This window comes from Phascolarctos cinereus, unplaced genomic scaffold (genome assembly GCF_003287225.1).
Source record: "Phascolarctos cinereus isolate Bilbo 61053 unplaced genomic scaffold, phaCin_HiC Scaffold_5;HRSCAF=322, whole genome shotgun sequence".
Lineage (NCBI taxonomy): Eukaryota > Metazoa > Chordata > Mammalia > Diprotodontia > Phascolarctidae > Phascolarctos > Phascolarctos cinereus.
In genome coordinates, this window is record NW_027555958.1 from 403,651,226 (window position 1) to 403,670,821 (window position 19,596).

General features: G+C 40.1%; 1 protein-coding gene across 4 annotated transcripts in view; it reads right to left on the bottom strand.

Moving 5' to 3' along the window:
* The window catches only part of RGL1 (ral guanine nucleotide dissociation stimulator like 1), a 222,027-nt gene that overhangs the window by 61,536 nt on the left and 140,895 nt on the right, over window positions 1-19,596 (bottom strand). For all 4 annotated transcript variants that reach the window (XM_078156455.1, XM_020984384.2, XM_020984386.2 and 1 more), the window contains 2 exons: window positions 11,371-11,555; window positions 6,469-6,593 (listed from right to left, as the gene is read on the bottom strand). In XM_078156455.1, the coding sequence (XP_078012581.1) occupies window positions 6,469-6,593; window positions 11,371-11,555 (310 nt within the window). The remainder of the gene's footprint in view (window positions 1-6,468; window positions 6,594-11,370; window positions 11,556-19,596) is intronic.

Below are 19,596 nucleotides of genomic sequence, written 5' to 3' on the forward strand. Positions count from 1 at the left end.
ATTTTATACCAATCTATTACAAGATGACTATAGGATTGTATGTCAGATAGGCCACTGGCCTAGGAGAATTAATATGTAGAATCTGTTAGTTAGGGTGTCTTTTATCAGCACTTTCATTAAATCTGCATTTCCTAAACTCATTTCACCACAGAACAGTTGGACCCAACACAATTGCACATGGTTCACATTTATATAAATGTTTTAAGGATTAAAGCATTTAAAAAGAGAGTAGGGGAAGGGACAGAGTGGGAAATATAGGTGATATCAAAGGAAAAGATATCAATAAAATTTATTTTAAAAATAATTACTATACACATAAAGTAAGTAATGCAAATATTATTATCCCCACTTTGAAGATGAAGTACCTTAAGCTCAAACAGTTTAAATAACTTGCCCTGAGACCCACAGCTAGTAAATGTAAAAGCCTAAACTTAAAGCCAGGTCTTCTGACTTTAAGGTCACTGCTCTTCCCACCATAACACACTTCCTCCATAATAAGTGCTGGTCTAGGAGGGCTCTAAGGACATGAAATATCCATGGTCTCAATCCTTCTAATACCCTGGCCTTCTAGTCCATCAACCTCTTCAACTCCCATGAACTCCATCTCCACTTTGCCTGGGCCACCCAAAGGCATATCTTCCATCTCTTTAGAATTCACCATCATCAGAAATTACTTTTCTTCTAGCGTCCTGACCTCTCTAACTATAATGTCATTTCTACCTCTACTCTTGCTAAACTTGTTATTTACTTTCACTACAACCTCCAATCCCTCAATATCCCTCCCTGCTGTCCCGACTGAACCAATATTCCTGTTCTGGGCCTATATTTTTATTATTATTATTATAAATTATAATAATAATGATTTTTATATGGTACATTATGGTTTGCATATATATATATATATATATATATATATATATACACATATGTACATACATATATAAAATCTCATTTGATCTTCACAACCACTCTGGGAGGTAGGTGTCCTTATTATTTTTATTTTATAGATAAGGAAACTGAGGCTAAGTGAGGTCGAGGGACTTGCCCAGGGTCACACAGCTAAGAGTCAAGAATCCTACCGGGTGCCTCCTTGCAAGAAGAAATTGTTTTATTTGTTGTACTTGTATCCTAGCCCTGGGATAGTGCCTGGCACCTAATAAGTGTTTAATATATCTTATTGACTAATTAAATTGGGGTGACTGTCTCTTGCCCAAATCTACCAAATCCTCAAAATCTTACTTCCTTCAACACCAAATTCCAAACTGGTTGCTTTGCCCCATGTGGGGAGCCCTCCCCAACTCCCCTTCCTCCTACACACTGCTGCCTGAGCCCCAGAACAACCCAGCCTGAGGCAATGTCAGCATTTTGTGACTCTCTCCTTGGAACCACCTCCATATGTGTAACTCTTCACCACTGGCTCCCCTGGCTGCCTGCAGACTATCTGCCTGAACTTTTCCTCCAATGATTAGCACACTCCTACCCAGTCATCCTCTCCCTATCCTAGTGATTCTGAAGCTTCAGCTGTAATTCTAGATACTACATTCCCTGCTGCCATTCCTTCATTCCTAAACCTCTGAATCCTAACTCCCCCTTCCACTGTGCCCTATGCAATGCCTGCTCCATAGGTAACTTTCATCTTAAGTCTTTTCCTTTCTCTCTTTCCATCTTCTTTCACTCACAGAGACCTGGCTCCCTCCTGATGACATAGTGCCCCCTCCCCCATCCTTTCCAGCACCAGCTGCACTTTCACTTGCCTACCTTCCCCCATAACTGATTGTGGTGGGAAGTAGGAACAATTTCTTTCCCACAATGCTTCTTCCAGATTCTCCCTCTACCACTACCACTCAGTAACTTTTTCTCCTTTGAGGTTCATTCTATCTATATTCATTACCTAATTAAAATCCTGGTAGCTGTAATCACAGATAATTGTTTCCAGGACATTCTCTGTCCTTCCTCAACAAGTTCAATGCCTAGTTTTCAATCTTTCCTCCCTAATTCCTGCTCTCACACTAGAAGACTTCAACATACATTTGGATACTCCCTCAAACACTCTTATGTCTCAGCTCCTCAATGTATTCATTTCATATGACCTATTCCTTCACCCTAGCTCAGCTCCTCACAGGTATGGCCATATCTTAGATCTTGCCATGGTTTGCAAATGTTATATTTCCATAGCTAATAATTTTGAAATTCCTTTATCTGATCATATAATTTTTAGTCATTCCATCTTTCCCTCTTTGTACAACCCATAACTTTGTTCACTGTCTTTACTTCACACCCTTCTGAGGTCTTCACTGCTGCAGCGGCTGTATTTTCCTCCACTCCCCATCTTGACTGCTTTGGTGAACCAGTTCAACTCTATCCACTACTGTGGAGTCCCTTTTCCTCTTATCCTATTTCACCATGTCAAGCCCCAGATTTGAATTACTTCCATCATCCACTGCCTTCATTTCTATTCTTGTGCTGCTGAATGAAACTAGAGAAAATTACCAAACCTCACTAATTAGCTCTAATACAAATACGTATTCTCAAGACAATTCACTATCCAACTCCTTGGCAAAGCTGCCTATGATTAGTGTCCCCTCTCAATCTCTTAACTCTCAGAAATTGCCTTCCAACTCCATCATTCAATCAAAACTTCTCTCTCCAAAGTTATCAAGGATCTCTTAATCACCAAATCTAAAAGTCTTTTCTTATTCCCCATCCTTCTTGATTTCTCTACAACTTTTGAGTGTTAGTCCCCCTCTCCTCCTTGATCTCCTCTCTCTAGGTTTTTGTGGTATTGTTCTCTTCTAGGTCTCCTACCAATATGAACACTCCTCAATCTCCTTTACTGGATTTTCAGACAGGCTGTACTCACTAACAGTGTGTGAGCTCCAAGGCTCTGTCCTGAGCCCTCTCCCTTTCTCCCTCTATACGATTCCTTTGGTGATTTCATCAGCTCCTATAGATTCAATTACCACCTCTGTGCAGATAATTCTCAAACCTTTTTATTCACCTTCAACCTCTCTTTCTTGCATCTGACCTATGGTCTTGCCTATTAGACATCTCAAACTGAGTATGTCATAGACATTTTAAACTCAACATGTTCAAAACTTAATGCATTATCTTTCCCCAAAAATCCTTACCCTCTTTCAAAATATCCCTATCCCACTCACCAGAGATTCACAACCTAGATGTCACCCTCAACTCTTCACTCTCTTTCATCCCTCATATCCAATGGGTTGGCATGTCCTGGCTATTCTAACTTCACAACATTTTTCCTATATGCCTTCTTCTCTCCACTGACACTGCTATCACCCCAGTGCAGGTCTCCAACATCAAATACCTTAACTACTACGAAAGCCTTCTGGTTGATCTCTCTTCCTTAAGCCTGTCCCCACTCAGCTCTCAAAGTGATTTTCCTAAAGTGAAGTTCTGCTATATCACCCCCCCCTTCTACTCAATAAACTCTAGTGGCATCCTATCATCTCCAGGATCAAATATATAACCTTCTGTTTGGTGTTCAAAGACTTCATAACCTGTCCCCCCCCACACACAAATCTTTCCAGTCTTCTTATACTTTTCTGCACTCTTATGTACCCTGTGATGCAGGGATACTGACCTCCTTGGTGTTCCTCAAGCAAAACATTCCATCTCCCAACTCTGGGCATTTTCACTGAGCGTTCCCCATGTCTGGAATGCTCTCCCTTCTCATCTCTGCTTCCTGGCTTCTGTGGCTTCCTTCAAGCCTCAGCTAAAGTCTCACCTTCTGCAAGGAGCCCCGTCTGGTCTTCCTATGCCAGTGCCTTCCCTCAGAGACTAGCTCTACTATATCCTCGATATGGCTTATTTGCACATAGTTGTCTGCATGTCAGCTCCTGCCAGTAGAACATGAACTCCCTGAGAGCAGGGGCTATTTTCTGGCCTTTCTTTGTGTCTTCAGCACTCAATACAGTCAGTGCCTGGGACACAGCAAAAATTTAATACTTGCTTGTTGTTGATGTTACCATTCATGTCCCACCTCAACCTCAAAACGGAATTACCCTCCTTGCCCCTAAACTCTGCTCCCTCCCTATCTCTGACTATGGTACCCCATTCTCATAGTCATTCAGGCTGAGGATCCTATACTGAGAGAGTCAGGAGGGACCTCAGAGCTCACACAGTACAATCTCATCTTACAGACGAGGGAACTGAGGCCAGAAAGGTTAAGTCACACAGGTAGTAAGGGGCAGGCCAGGGATTCAAACCCAAATCCTCTGATTCCCCACTAAGTGTTCTTTCTACTGTGCCATGCTACCCTTGGAGCTCTAAACCTGATTTATCTCTGACTCTTCCTTCATGCTCTCACCCCATTTATACTCTCAATTCTATGTCCACAATATCTCTCAAATAAGTACCTTCTTCTTCATTGAACTATTCCAGCTTACGTCTCTATAACCTCGCACCTGGACTGCCAGAATAGCCCCCTAACATCTCCCTGCTGCTGTCCACTCCCCTTTCTAATCCATCTTTCACACAACTGCCAAGATAATATTTCTCATGCACAGATGTATGCCACTCTCTGTCCACAACAGTGCGACCACAACAACAACAACAACAACAACAACACCCACTGCACCTGGAACTAGCAAAGACCTGGATTTCTGACTCTGACACAGCTCTGTAGCCCTGGCAGTGCATCACAAACTTGCTGAGCTTCCACTTCCTCAAGCGTCAAACAGGTCTCATAATGACAGGAGCGCTTATCTCACGGGGTTATTGTGAGCGTCAAAATAGGTAATATATGTAAAGCACTTTGAAAACTATGAAGTTTTACTGGATGTAAATTCAAGTGATCATCTTAGCTTAACATTTAAGGCCTTTTAAAAACCTGGCTCCAACCTATCTCTCCAGCCTCCTTTCATAATACTCCCTCCACATACTCTAGTTCCAGCCAAACTAGACAATTTCCCCAAGCTCATCCTGCATTCTCCCACCTCCATGAAGGTAACATGCCCACAACGATGTACTCCTTCCCCACCTCAGCCCGTTTTTTCTTCAAGGCCCTGGTCAGTGCTACCCTCTGTGAAGCATTCTCTGATCTCCCAAGCTGAAAGTAAGCATTCGCTCCTCAAGTTTCCCTACAGCACACTGTTTGATGTCTCCTATGTCCTATTAGAGGCCACATTGATGTATAGACATGTCATATCCTCTCCATTAAGCTAGGATGGGTATTGTGTCATTTTTTCCATTTCTATGCCCGGTGCCTTGAATACCTCTGAGACAAAAGGGAAGGGCTGGGAAATTCTGCAGCAAAACAAAGGAAACCAAGGCACTTTTCACATTGAAAAATTGCTGCATAGAAGTAGTTTATACTCATATAGTTTATACTCATGTTTAATATTTTAGAGGAAAAATATTGATAGCCAGAAAATTATATGATAGAACCCCTTTTCATACTACATGGAATTCCAGGGTTCAGAGAATCAAAACATCACAGACCTGGAAAGGATTTAAAAAGTCATCGTCCTACTCACATATGAACAAGAATCTCCTTTTCAATAGAGCCAACAAGTGGTAGTAGTTCACTTTAACTTGAAGACCTTGAATGAGGGGAAACTCACTTTCTCCTGAGATAGCATATTCCACATCTGGAATTTTCAAAGGACTGAAATCTGTCTCTTCACAAACTCTACCCATTACTTCTACTTCTGCCCTAATGGCTCCAAGGAAAACAAGCCTAATCCCCTTTACACATGACAACTTTTCAAATGCTTGAAGACAGCCATCCTAAAGGCTTCTCTTGGCCAGGATAAGCATTCCCAGATCCTTCAAGCAATCTTCATATAACGTGATCTTTAGACCCTTCACCATCATGGTGACCTATTTCTCTTACCTCCAAAGGGAATATGATCATAACAGACAATGAAGAATCCCATATTTTTGTCCATACCAACATACTGTTTAGACAATTACAGTGGATTTAATTCCTTTATAGTATTAGAATCTCATTGGCACTAGGAGAAGCGGCATGGGAACACAGTTATCTCCCACTGACTCAACAGCGGTAGGAAGTAAAAACAAACCAAAATTTTAAAAGTCCCTATCACATTTCTGAAATAATTCTAACTACAGTGTGGCCTGAAACTTCAGTGAGTCGATTATCTATGGAATGACAAAAATATCAGCTATGCTATTATAAAAATTAGCTACAGGATATAACATGAGGAATAAGTGACTTTATTCCATCCTACCTCATTCTCTGACTTCTTTATGATCCATACATACACATACATACACACATTCTTATAAAATTTTAGATCATTCAGAGGAAAAAATAACTTTTTCCTTGAATTAATCATGAAATTGTTTTGCTCTGTACAGATAGACACAGTTTACAATTATCAAAGACTTGAAAATACTGAAAATAAATCTCATTAACCATTTCATCCTCCCATGAACCATAGCAAATTTTTTATCTATCTACGGCAGAATGATAGTACATACTGCATCCATGTAGGTCAGCTGTTCTGCCACAAGGTCCTCTGGGAATAAAGTGAATTCACTTGATCCACCACCCTCTAGATCCTCTTCTTCTTCCAGACTGAAGGTGAGAGCATTATGAAATCCATCTGTCCATGAAATAAAAATTATTTATATTTAAAATCAGTAGCTTATAACTACCTACACATAGATCTTGCCATCAATTATGGATTTTTCCCACAAAGAAAGATTAGCCCAATTTCTTCCTATAAAACAAGGATGAACAAAAGGGATGGATTTAAAGAAATCTATGAAAATCTATATGAACTAGTGCAGAATGAAGCAAACAGGAACAGTAGAACCATTTGTGCAATGATTGCAACACTGTAAAGAAAAACAACTCTTATCAAATTCAGTGAGCCTCTCTGACTCCAGAGATCTAATACCCTCAATATCTTTGTAGATTCCCTCCCTATAGATCAGGGGTTCTTAATCTTCTTTGTGTGTCAGGGAGCCCTTTGGTAGGCTGGTGAAGTCTTTGGACTCTTTGTCAAAATAATGGTTTGTTGCCTACATTCATAATTGAAGAAATGATAAATTTTAACTTATAGGCTAGTGAAAATAAAGATTATTTTTTCACATCCATATTCATGGACTCCCTCAAATCTATCCACAGAACCCAAAGGGGACCTTAGATGAAGAGTTCTGGATATAGAAGGTGAGATTCTTCAGATATTCCTCTTTGTGAAGGATGACTATACTGACTGGTTGAAGCGCTAGAATATTAAGAGTCTCCTCAGTAAGACATATGACAACTCCAAAGAAATTTGTGTGTAATCCGTATAGGAAAAACTAGGGCTGGCCAGTTCACTGTTGTTACATCAGTCCATCAGTCCACCTACATCAGTCCAGTTATGCAAATGTCCTTGAATTAAACTTCAGGGATCATAATTAAGCAGACATAAGAGAGGGACCTGTTTGGGGAATTATGAAACACTTTAGTCATTTCCAAGCTGTTTCCCGACAGAAAAGCAATGTTGTACCAATAGTGCTATGCTATGGCTATGAATCTGGAAATACCATAATCTTTGAAGAATTAAAAATATTGGTAACTTTAAGGGTAATGTATAGCTACATGCTAAGTATAAACAGGCTGAAGCATATTTCTAGTGATGACCATTGCATAATAAGTGAAATAAAGTGGAATAAGGGATAGTATCTAAGAAATATATAACCTGATAACATCAGCCGGTCATTTAGAAAAAAAATGAGTGACAACAAATGTACAGTCTGGATGCTTACTGGCAACTACTTAATGTAAAAAGAGCCAATAGGAAGGCCTCTAGCAAACTAGACGGAGGATTTTTGGTAGACTGTTCACAAACATCTCATAGGATGAGAAGGCAAACATAGATGGCTTGTGACCTGTACCAATGGAAGAAGACTTATATCAGTGAGATACAGACCCACTAAACTGTAAGGAAATAGAATTATGGAGTCCTTAGTGAAACTTTAAGACAAGCCTTCCCCTTGCTATGTGCTATCTACACTTACCTCAGGCCATTACAAATAGAATCAACTGATCAATCAATAAATAAGCTAGGTGCTAGCGGTACAAAGCCAAAAGTTAAATAGCTCCTGCCCTCGTTAAACTTACTTTCTACTGGAGGATATAACATGCTTACAGGTAAGTAAACACAGAATGTATGAAAAACAAATTTTAAAAATAGACACAGCATTTGGTTTAGGGTTAAAGTGAGTGGGGGAACTGAGAGAGACCTCTTGAAGGAAGTGGCACTTTAGCTGAGCCTGGAAGGGAACTGAGGGTTCCCACGGGCCAAGGGGAAGAGGCAGAACATCCCAAGTATTAGGGTGACAGTCTGTGTAAAGGCAAAGAATTTCATTCATGGAGAATTTGTATTTGCTCCCTAGAAGCAATAGGGAGGAAGGGAGGGAAGGAGAAAAAATTTTTTTTAAATTAAGTGCCTACTATGTGCTAAGTGCTTTACAAATATCTCATTAGAGCCTAACAACAACCCTAGGAGGTAGGTACTACTGCAATCCTCATTTTGTAGTTGGGGAAACTGAGGCAGACACGAGTTAAATGGCTTGTTTAGGATCACACAGTAAGTTTCTGAGGCCTCATTTGAACTGAGGTCTTCCTGACTCCAGAGCCAGGGCTGTACCTACCACTGGGAGCCACTGATGCTTCTTAATCAGAGAAGTGATGGTTAGACCTATGCTTAAGGAATGTCAATTCAGCAGTTATATGGAGGATGGGTCACAGAAGGGAGAGAGTGGATACAGAGACCAGATAGGAGGCTACTGAAGTAGTTTGGGCAGAGGCAAGTGGTATTTAATGACTCCTCACTGAATGGAATAGGAGGACAAACCTTTCCAACCCCTTTGCAGGCAGTATTTATAAAAGAAAAAGAGAAAGACAAAGGAAGAAGCTGTTGGGCTGTCTCTCTAGTCCTAACTCTGCCTTCATTCTACACTCACTCTCTCTCTCTTTTATCTGTTTGTCTGTCTTTGTCTTGTCTGCCTCTGTGACTCTGTCTCGCCTTCTCTTTTTTGTGTTTCTGGTCTGTTTCTCCCTTCCTTCCTTTCTGTCTCTGTGTCTTCCTCCCCCTTCTCTCTCTTTCTGTCTGTCCATCTGTCTCTGTCTCCTTCTGTCTGTCTCTCCCTCTCTCCCTCTCTCTCTCTCTCTCTCCCTCTCCCCCCATCACCTCACAGGCCACCATTACACAAATGATTTAAAATGGACTGGTGGTCATGTCTAATAAATGGCTTGCTCCTGAAGTCTTAAAGGTCTCTGATAAACAATCTGTAAATATCCCTCAGTGGATCATCCACTAACAGCAGCCTCCATTCTGTGATTTCCTGGTGAGTCCCTGGGGGTCTCTACAGCCTCTAGGCCTCCAAATCTTGTAAGGGTTATTTGGGCAGGAGGTTGTAGACTTAGTGCATTTTTAAGCTTCTCTCCCTCCCCACAGAACGTGAGGATAAATCAGCAAAACCCACAGAAAACTCATAGCCTTTTCAGGGGGAGGGGGGGAAGGCAAACACAAAGCCTTTTACCCTGGAGTCTGGCTCTCGAAACAACTTTTCAATTAGGATCCCTGCACCTAATAAACAGACTTTAGAGATATTTTTGGTTTAGCCTTTCCTAATCAAACCCAAGAAAATGCATTCCTAGGTATTGCCTAAAATCTTTCCAAAGTCAGGAATTATCCCTGACCTCTGTATGTCCCCTAAGCCATGCCAAATTAACTCTGCCTTCCAGGGCCCTGGTTGGAAACAATGAATGACTGATCCCATTGGTACCCCAATTAGGCCTGGAGCCAGCAGCAGCACCAATGAGCCGAGCTGTGGTCTGGTCTGGTGTTCTCTACTCCAACAAAAAGACAAAATGAAGAGGCCCCAAAGGGAGCCTGGATTCTGGCTTTTATAGGAGAGGCCCTAGCATTCAAACATTCTAAACAGATGAAGTCATCCCCAGTATGGTATTTGGCAACTGACCTCTTAATAAGGTCCACCCCGCCTCTCTCATCCCTTCCCCTGCTCCCTTTGCCCCCAACACATGGAATATCCAACAGGTAGTGATGCAGAATGTCAGATTGTTTTCTGCAGCTGCTGAGCTCCCCTGATCACTATTTCATGAGCTGTTTCCTGTCCCTCCTCTGACAATTTCGGCCATTGCTTTCAGGAAGTACATTTCAGGAGCTCCAAGTTGGTCAGTAGCCTCAGCAGCAGTGGCCACAGCAAACCAGGAAGTGGGCTTGTAGGCCAAAGGAAACTCTCTAAGCAGGAAGCAGACAACGAGTCAGCCGGGAACTGCATACAGGTCCTTCTCCGAGTTACTATGGACTCACAACTGGTTGGGCCAATATGTGACCTGGGCTATAGGTCTGTCCTTTGTCCTCAGATGGAGGCAATCAGTTGTCAAATAGGAAAAAACAACCACATTTATTTCCTTTGATGCAGCAGTTGGAGAAGATGCTAAAGGACAGGACTGTAATTGGTGTTGGCAGAGGGCAGATCACAGTGACACTTTCCAAGCTGAAAGAATGAGACCATTTCCATATTAAGAGAAAGAGAAACTCCATTTCCATGCTTCTGAGAGAAGAGCTACTGACCATAATTTAACCCCTTGTTTGCTAGAAACTCTTAAAGCATCTCTGTGATGTGGACATTGTTATTTGAGATGTAAGGTAGCACTAGGGCGTACATGGACAAGTGTATGGTAGGCCTAAACGATTACCTGGTGCACATACAAATGGACAGGCAATCAATAACATGCATAACCACAAATTTAACCAGAACCTAAACAAGTTGGCCCCCAACACCTCTAAGAAACCTACCTTATCCAGAACATAGTTTCATCTCTCTGGGTCTTAGCTTCCTCAACCACAAAAAGAAGGTTTTGAAGAAGGTGGTTGCTAAGAATCCCTTCCAGCTCTAATATTCTATTACTCTGATTACTTTTTCAATAACCATTGGGGGAAATTGTTCCTTTGAGAGACACAGCATGCTTCTAATAATTCTGCATAAGCTGTGCCTTTCTTTTAAGAACAGAATTACCTTATCTCTACAGATTATCATAAAAACATTCTCTCTAGTAATAATAAAAACTGGCATTTACACAGCCTTTAAAGTTGGCAAAATACTTCATATGCTTTGTCCCATTTGAACCTCAAAACAATTCTTGCAGCTAAAGTATTCATTATCCTTATTTTATAGATAAAAAATTATGTCTCAAAGAACTTAAGTGACTTGTCCACAATCATAAGGCAAATCAGAGACAGGATTTGAACCCAGGTCTTCCTGACTTCAAGTCTAGTATTCTATCTACTAGCCTGTACTAATAAGCAGATCTAAGAATCTGGTTCAAGAACTTTTTCACTCCTAAGTAAAGAAACTTACTGTCAGTTTCCACATTCTGCTTCTGAAACTGCTCCAGCAGGTTTTGTGCTCTTCTTTCAGGGTCAGAGCCTGGCATGGTCCGTTTAAGATAGTCTAGCAGCTTCTGCAAGCAAGTGTAATGAGGCGGCTCCCGGAAGTCTTCAGCACACTGGTCCAGCCAGGCCCTCAAGATGGAGGCAATTGCACTGAGAAGAGAGAGAGAAAAAAAATTATCTCTCCTCACCTGCTTTGGAGGTGCAAATAAATAAAAGTGCAGAAACTCAGTTCTGGGTAATGGATGTGCGGGGTAATAGATTTTCCAGTTCTAAATCTCTTGAAATTGTGACCACAAAATCCATGACAGGGACATTTTACCAAATCTTCTTGTGTCTACCTTCACAATATCTCTGAAATCTTACCCCTTCTCTCTTCAGACGTAGCTGCCATCTTAGTTCAGATCCTGATCACCAGGGCCCAGATTTTTCCAAGAAATTTCTGACAGGTCTCCCTGCCTCAAACCTATCCCCATTCTAGTCCATCCCACACGTTTCTACCAAAGTAATTTTTCTTGAACATAGATCTGATCATCTGCTCAATCAGATCTAGTGGCTTCTAATTATCTCTAGGATTAAATGTAAATGCCTCTGTTTAACTTTTAAAGACCAACATTGCCTGGCTCCAACCTATCCCTCCCCTCTTATCATACATTAATTCCCCTCCTGCACATGTGATATAGCTGAACGGGCCTTCTCTCTGTTCCTCACACACAATTCATAATCAAAGATGTCACCCAATCCACCATCGATCAGCAGCACATGCACTATGGCTTGGTTTTCCATTGTAATAATGAATTTGCTCTAATTTATTCTAGTTTGCTCTAATAAATTCTAATCCACACTCTTGGACTTCAGTTTCTTTATGACCAAGGGAACATATGTCTGAGGTTGAAAGTGTTGTCTTTGACCATGGAATAGCGCAAAATCAACAGTCTCAAGTGGTATTAGGACTTGACTTTGCACTCAAAGGTCTTAAACTCAAACTGCATATTACAAAGACATTTACCACACTAAATTTCATGCAGTATGACTGCTATCTCAATCTTTGCTTCTCATCACAAAGACTTGCTGATCCAACAGCAAGCTGAACAAAAAGGCTGCATAATATACCAGGGAAGGATACAAACATCCTTCATTCTAGGTTGTAGATCTCTGGTAGGCAGTCAGGTGGTGCAGGGGACTGAATTCTAGATTGCCAGTTAGGAAGGACTAAGCTCAAATCAGCATCTGGCTCTTACTAGCTGTGTGACCCTGGGCAAGTCACTTAACCTTTGTCTGACTTGGTTTCCTCATCTATAAAATGGGGATAATATCATCTACCTCCCAGTGTTGTCATGAGGATAAAATGAAATAAAATTTGTAAAGCACTTCACAAACCTTAAAAGACTATGTAAATGCTGCTATCATCATCATCATCGTTAAAAAATTGGGCTTACCTATCATGGACTATAATATTTAACGACAATGATGAGTATAATGGAAGATGATAGGAGCACACACAAAGTAATATGTGTTTGACATATCTCTACAGCTATTTCCTTAGCAAAAAAAAAAAAGAACTAAGAAACTAGTGAGTTCATAACCTATTATGCTTACTCTTCAAATGATTATGTTTTGTTAGCTAAAATGCTTTTGATTAATAGGCCATTATTATCTATGAATGAATGAACCTTTTAGGATTTCACAGACGTGTTTATGTTATGTAAGTCCTGAATTCATATCATAAGAATCTTGAATTAAATAAGCTCATATTTAAGTTTGGAATCTAAGAATAAACAGAGGAATGATGAATTTGTTAATTCCTCACTCCCATGGCAGACATTAGGACACTTTGGAAAACTGTAATATACTATGCGTGTGTGTGTGTGTGTGTGTGTGTGTGTGTGTGTGTGTATATGATACAGATATAGACATAGATGTATATGTATATATATATAGATGATATAGATATAGACATAGATGTATATGTATATATGCCAGACACAGACACATATACACATATCTATATATACATAGTATAGACATGTGTACATATATGTATTTCCATATGTACATAATATGTGTGTATATGTAAATCTCAAGACTATCCAATAACATTGTGTCCCCTATATCTCTATTTAATATTACATTAAAAACTATAAATATTTCATTTCCCTATAGAAAATTAGTGATTCTGGACTTTATTAAATATATGAAAAAGTAAAATGAAATGACCACTCTTTAAAGGGGTCTAAGACATAGTTGCTAGACAAGTGTTTTTCCCATTCTTAGGCAAAATTATATATCAACATTTGAAGAAGAATATCATGAAGCAGCATTTTAACACTTCCTTTTCAGGGAGAGTGGGGAGGGGGGAGTTTCTGCAGAGTTTTGCTGTTGCTGTCTTTCCCTATTCTGATAGTCCTTGAGTTCAGACCCATAGAGAGCTGTTGAAAGCAGGAAACCAGACTATAGCAAGTTTGGCCCCACACTTGCCCTCACAGAGGACATGTTTACAAATTTCAAAAGAGGGGATAAATGAGCTAATTAGTCACAATGTCTTCTTGCTTCCCAGAACACCTCTCTTAATATTTCTATGAACAAGAATTCTCCTTATTTTACATGTGGGAGAATGGGTATAGGGAAGAAAAAAATCATCATCCTTTCAGAAAATTAAATTCCAAAAGGAATCATCTCGTTTCTCCCTTTCATTTGTTTTCTTTTCTCCCCCAATTTTCCCAGGTTTTGTCAAAACATGTAGTATTCAGAACCTGGACTGAAGCACAGCATGAACAGGAAATATTTCCAACACCCCAACAGTGAATACTGTCTCCCTTATTTCCGAAGGAGGACAACTATAGAAAGGCCAGGTTCTCTATTTAAAAAAAAAAAAAAGGAGCTTTGTATAGACAGGACTGACTGCAGCAGGGTTTACTTTGTATTTCTTTATTTGAAGTTTTTAGACAGTTCTGCTAATGAACCCTCCTATTTTACTCTTTGTTACAGTGATCTTCCCTTCCCACAACTTGGTATGAGCAAACGCAGAGTTGAATCCAGCTGGGTCTCTCAGAGCAGCGTTTAAAAGTTCACCACACCCCAGACGTTCCTATTGCTAGCATAAGGAATTTCCCTCAAAGGGAGAATGAGAAAGAGGGGGCAAGGAAACACACTTACCTTTCCTACTGCCCAACCGGATGTCCCACGCTCCCCCCTAAAAAAATCTACACAATAAATAACACTGGCAACAGTGCACGCCACTGACTTCCTATCAGCTGCATGTTTATCAGCATTGCTGGGGAGGAAAGCTTTCTGAGTGCCCAAAGCTCAGAGAAGCTTCAAGTTTGATGTCCCTAGGAACAAACTCCCTGCATTGGCTAGACCAAGAAGCAGAGATGAACAGGAGGCTTTCGTTATCTCAGTAAAGAAAGCAATATCACAGAATCTTTCTGCCATAACAGGAAAAAGGAGGATCACTTCTTTTTTCCCTATAATCTTTCCGAGGTCCACCCTGAAACTCTAATCCATGTCTATTTGGGATCTTGTGGGTTTATAATTAGCATAATGTCCAAAAGGAATCCTGGTTTGAGGATATCAACTTTAAGGGAAAAAAAAGCCTTGTGCGAACGACATAGGTGTTAGTTAGTCTGGGAAGGATTCTTGGCTCTGCTAATACACAGCAATGGGGTGGCCTCAAGGAAAGAAGAACCCAGTTTTAGTCTACTTCTAATGTACAAGATCTAATTAACCAGATTATTTGAGAAAAGTTAAAGTCCCTATCATTGGCTTCTCCATGTATAAAATGGGAGCTATTATTTCTGCCTCCATCAAATTCACATCTGTCATTTATGAGGACACATCAGAAGGTATTTATAAAAATAATTCAGCTCCTTGAAGGAAAGATGAAAGATATGAGCACTGAGTATGAGAGTTGGAATCAGGGGGTCTGGATTCAAGCACCGGCTCTGCTGATTGCTAGCTATATGATCTTGGACAAGCCCCTCAAATTCTCTTTTCCAGTATTTTGGATTAACTCAAGCAATCCAACAACAATTAACTAGCTACTAAATCGTCTCACACGTATGTCCGAGGAACAAAAGGAGGGTCCAGGCGAGAAGGTTCTAATGAAGCAATGACAATCCTTTCTTTACCAATGCTAGAAAAACAACAGAGAGTCTACACAACGGTTAAGTCGGCGCATCACTGGCCCATATTCTTCCATCAACAGATTACAATATCCTCAGCAAGCAGGTTTATGAATTTCTCTGGGTGAGAAAATTCATCACGTGATGGCAAATGTTCTGCCGCTAAGCCTCTCCGAGTTTAGCCAAGGTGGTTCTCAGAGAGCAGATATAAAGTGTTGCTGCCAGGGCCAAATTCTAAGTATTTCCAGTCTGGTGGATCTGTCTGAAGGTGTGCTCCATTGCATAGCTTTCAAGAACCCCAGGAACCTTCTCGGTGCCCAATGAGGCTTCAGAATAGAACTTCGATGGAGATAAGTGACATCAGTATCATACACAGAGGGCAGAACATAGAAAGTGGCCCAAAAGTCTTAGTGTAGTTTTTGGTTTTGGCTAGGCAATGGGGTTAAGTGACTTGCCCAGGGTCACACAGCTAGTAAGTGTTATGTGTCTGAGGGGATTTGAACTCAGGTCCTCCTGAATCCAGGGCCAGTGCTCTATCCACTGGGCCACCTAGCTGCCCCAGTCTTAGTGTAGTTTTAAGCTATAATAACTTCAAAAATGTAATGCTACAAACTTTAAAAAATAATTTAATATTTATTTAAATTTCTTTTATATTTAGTTTTATGAATTTTGAATAATACATTTTCTATTTTAATTTAACCAGATAGGACACTTTGGGATGCACTGAATGTTACAACAGTTCCTAGATAGAATTTTCTCAGACCAGTAGAACAGATGCTCTTGCATGACCACCTCAGTCACCTGATCTGTCTCCATTAGATATTTTTCTTGTGGGCTCAAGTCAAGATGTTATATATACCATCAAAATTTTCTTTGGATGATGTTAAGGCTAGGATTACAAATGCGAACCTTTCAACCACTGAGCAGCAGCAGCTGATGAAAGTTTTTGCAAAGTTTAAAAATATGATAGAATCATGTATACGGCACAGATAGCAGTTAACAGTTGAATTTTAATAAGAAACATTAATATTTTAAAACTTTAACTTTTAAAAATGCTGTTTTTATACATTTATAGCATTATAATTCTGAAGTTACTTAAGCTTAAAACTGCACTAAAATTTTTTTGGGACAGTCTGTACACAAGATATGATTAACACACAAAAAGTAGCTTCTTGCCAATAGGAACAGACAATCATATGCACATACACACATACATACTTAATTCTTTGAAGAATACGTATGACAAATACCATGTGGTAATACAGGGTCACCAGACTGTAATATAAATTCCAAGGTATTTTATGATACTTTAATGACCTATAAGCAGGAAATGGTGACTTCTGAGCATTAAGATAGTGATGTATTTTAATCCATTGTCAAAGAAGGTAGCTAGTCCCTCCCTTTTCTTTAATGATAGCAAGCAATTATACTGTGCTTTAAAAATGCAAAATGTAGGGGCAGCTAGGTGGCGCAGTGGATAGAGCACTGGCCCTGGAGTCAGGAGGACCAGAGTTCAAATCTAGCCTCAGATATGTGACACTTTCTTAGTAGCTGTGTGACCCTGGGCAAGTCACTTAACCCCATTGTCTGGGGGGGGGGGAGAACACAAAAATGCAAAATGTTAGGGAAAGTATATGTATGTTTGTGTGTGTGTGTGTGTGTGTATACATGGATGTATAAATCAATATCAATATATCCATGCTTAATTGTAGCCTTGGGGTAGGGGGGAGGCGGGAGGAAAAGGGAAAAAAGAACAAAACAAAACTCGTATGGCAGAGAACAAAAGAAAATCTACAAAGAAGCAAAGAAAAGATGGACAGCTTTCAACATAATGCACAGTATTTAATATATAGGCTTTTTTGAAATGGAAAGTTATTGCTATATCTTTATATTTATGCTATCTCTTATATTTATATTGCTGAATCTTCCTGTGTTCTGCTGTGCACATATCTTTTTTTCTTTTCTTATTTTATATTTAAGTTTATAATGTTTCTTTTTCTTTTCTTATTATGTATTTAAGTTTTAGTATTTTTCTAAAATAAAAAAATTTTTTAAAAAGAAAAAAATGCAAAATGTTTCATGTACATTATCTCATTTGTGCTTTACATCAACAACATAAGGAAGGCACCACAAGGCATTATTGTTCCCAATTTATAGACGAAGAATTTGAGTCTCAGAGAGATAACTTGACCTGACATGTTCACACAACCAGTAGGTGTCAAAGGCAGGATTTGAGCCTATGTCCTTAGAATTCCAAGTCCACTGCTCTATCCAGTATGCCATGCTGTCTCTCTGAAAGCATTATCTTTGATAAGCTATAAAACTTCCCTAGTGAGAAGCAGATCCCCAAATGTTTGGTGAATGGCTAGAAGAGAAGCCCTCTAAGGTGCAAGGGCTCTGGGGAAAGATCTTTGTACTTTAACCAAGCTAGACAGCAAGGTATAAACAGGGAAAAGTATGTTCACCAAAGGTATTGGCTACCATCACAGAGGATATAGAGTGTAGATTCCAATTATAAGAGGGATTCTCCATCATTAGAGCAAGATTCTTCAAATTTTCCTGTTTACAGGTGCCATTTTGCTGATCGTATCAATCCCTGGAAGCTAATTCAAATGAATAGTCTAACTATCCATACTAGAGAAATCAAGTGGCTAAAGAACGACTACTGACTTGGTTGGTGGTGTCAAACTCAAGTAAAAATGGTGGCTGCTAAACCATACATAGGGACCCCTGAACCCATATCGTGACTTAGAAAACCACATAGTAACGTTATCTATGTTCCGTTACGTTTTTATTAATTTGGTTATATATTTTCCAATTACATTGTAATCTGGTTCTGTGTCTGGCCTAGACTATCTTATGCAGTGGATAGATAACCCATAGAGCTAGTCAATCCATAAGTATCTTCAGATGGACACTGAGCTTTGACAATAAGTTTGGCCCACTTACTGAACAGAAGGAGAAGTAATGACTGGATTAAATTTAGGAAGTTGCACGCTGCTTTAGCACTGGGGCTGGCACAGAATAAGTATTTAATAAGAGTTTACTGACTAATTTTTAATAACCCCAAATTTCCCCTGAAACAAAAGCCTATCTTTTTAATAACAATATTCTTCTGTTGAAGCTATAATGCTGCAAGTAATGCCACACCACAGCCTCCAGAAAATTAAAGTTTGAGATTACCTGGAGAGATAAATTAATGAACAACTGCATAAGAGAAGCAGAATAAAGTTCACCATTAGGAAGATGTACCTATCACTGGAAAAGAGAGTGGGCAAGGCATGCAACAAGAGTGACAGATGACCTCTGGAGAGTCTGTGTGCCTCACTGTGATCCACACAATATCAAGAGAATGAGAGGAAGGCTTCCCAGAACGTCGAGTATGCTTCTTCTGGAGGTTTTATGGGAGGTCACAGACAAGATCACAGAAATGAGAGCCAGAAGAAATCTTTAAATAGCGACATGTCTCAGAAAGTGGACCAGACGGTCCTTCTTCCGTCACACCGCTGCCAAATCCACCCTCCTATCATACAGGCTTGACCACGTCACACCCCTGCTCACAAACCTCAGTGGCTCCCTACTGCTGGTGGGAGGATAAAATATGAACTCTACCCCATTTATTTGTTCTTGCTGTGGTTGCTGCTTAGTCATTTCGGTTGTGTCTAATTCTTTGTGACCCCTTTTCGGGGTCGCCTGGCCATTTCCTTCTCCAGCTCATTTGACAGATGAGGAAACTGAGGCAAAGAGGGTTAAGTGACTTGCCCAAGGTCATATAGCTAGTAAGTGTCTGAGGCTGGATTTGAACTCAGGTCTTCCTGATTCCATGCCCAGCACTCTATTTACTGCCCATCTAGTTGTCCGCAGCATTTATTTAGGATCCAGATTATTTTTACAAATTCACTTTATATGGCCATGCTTCACACTCCGGGAAATTGAACTAACCAATGATCACCTCATTTTGTTACCTTCTCCTACTCCCGTGATTTTGCATATGCCATATGCTAGAATGTGTTCCTATACTAGAATGGACCTCCTAATATCAAAATCCACTGGCCTTCTGTCTGGTCTTC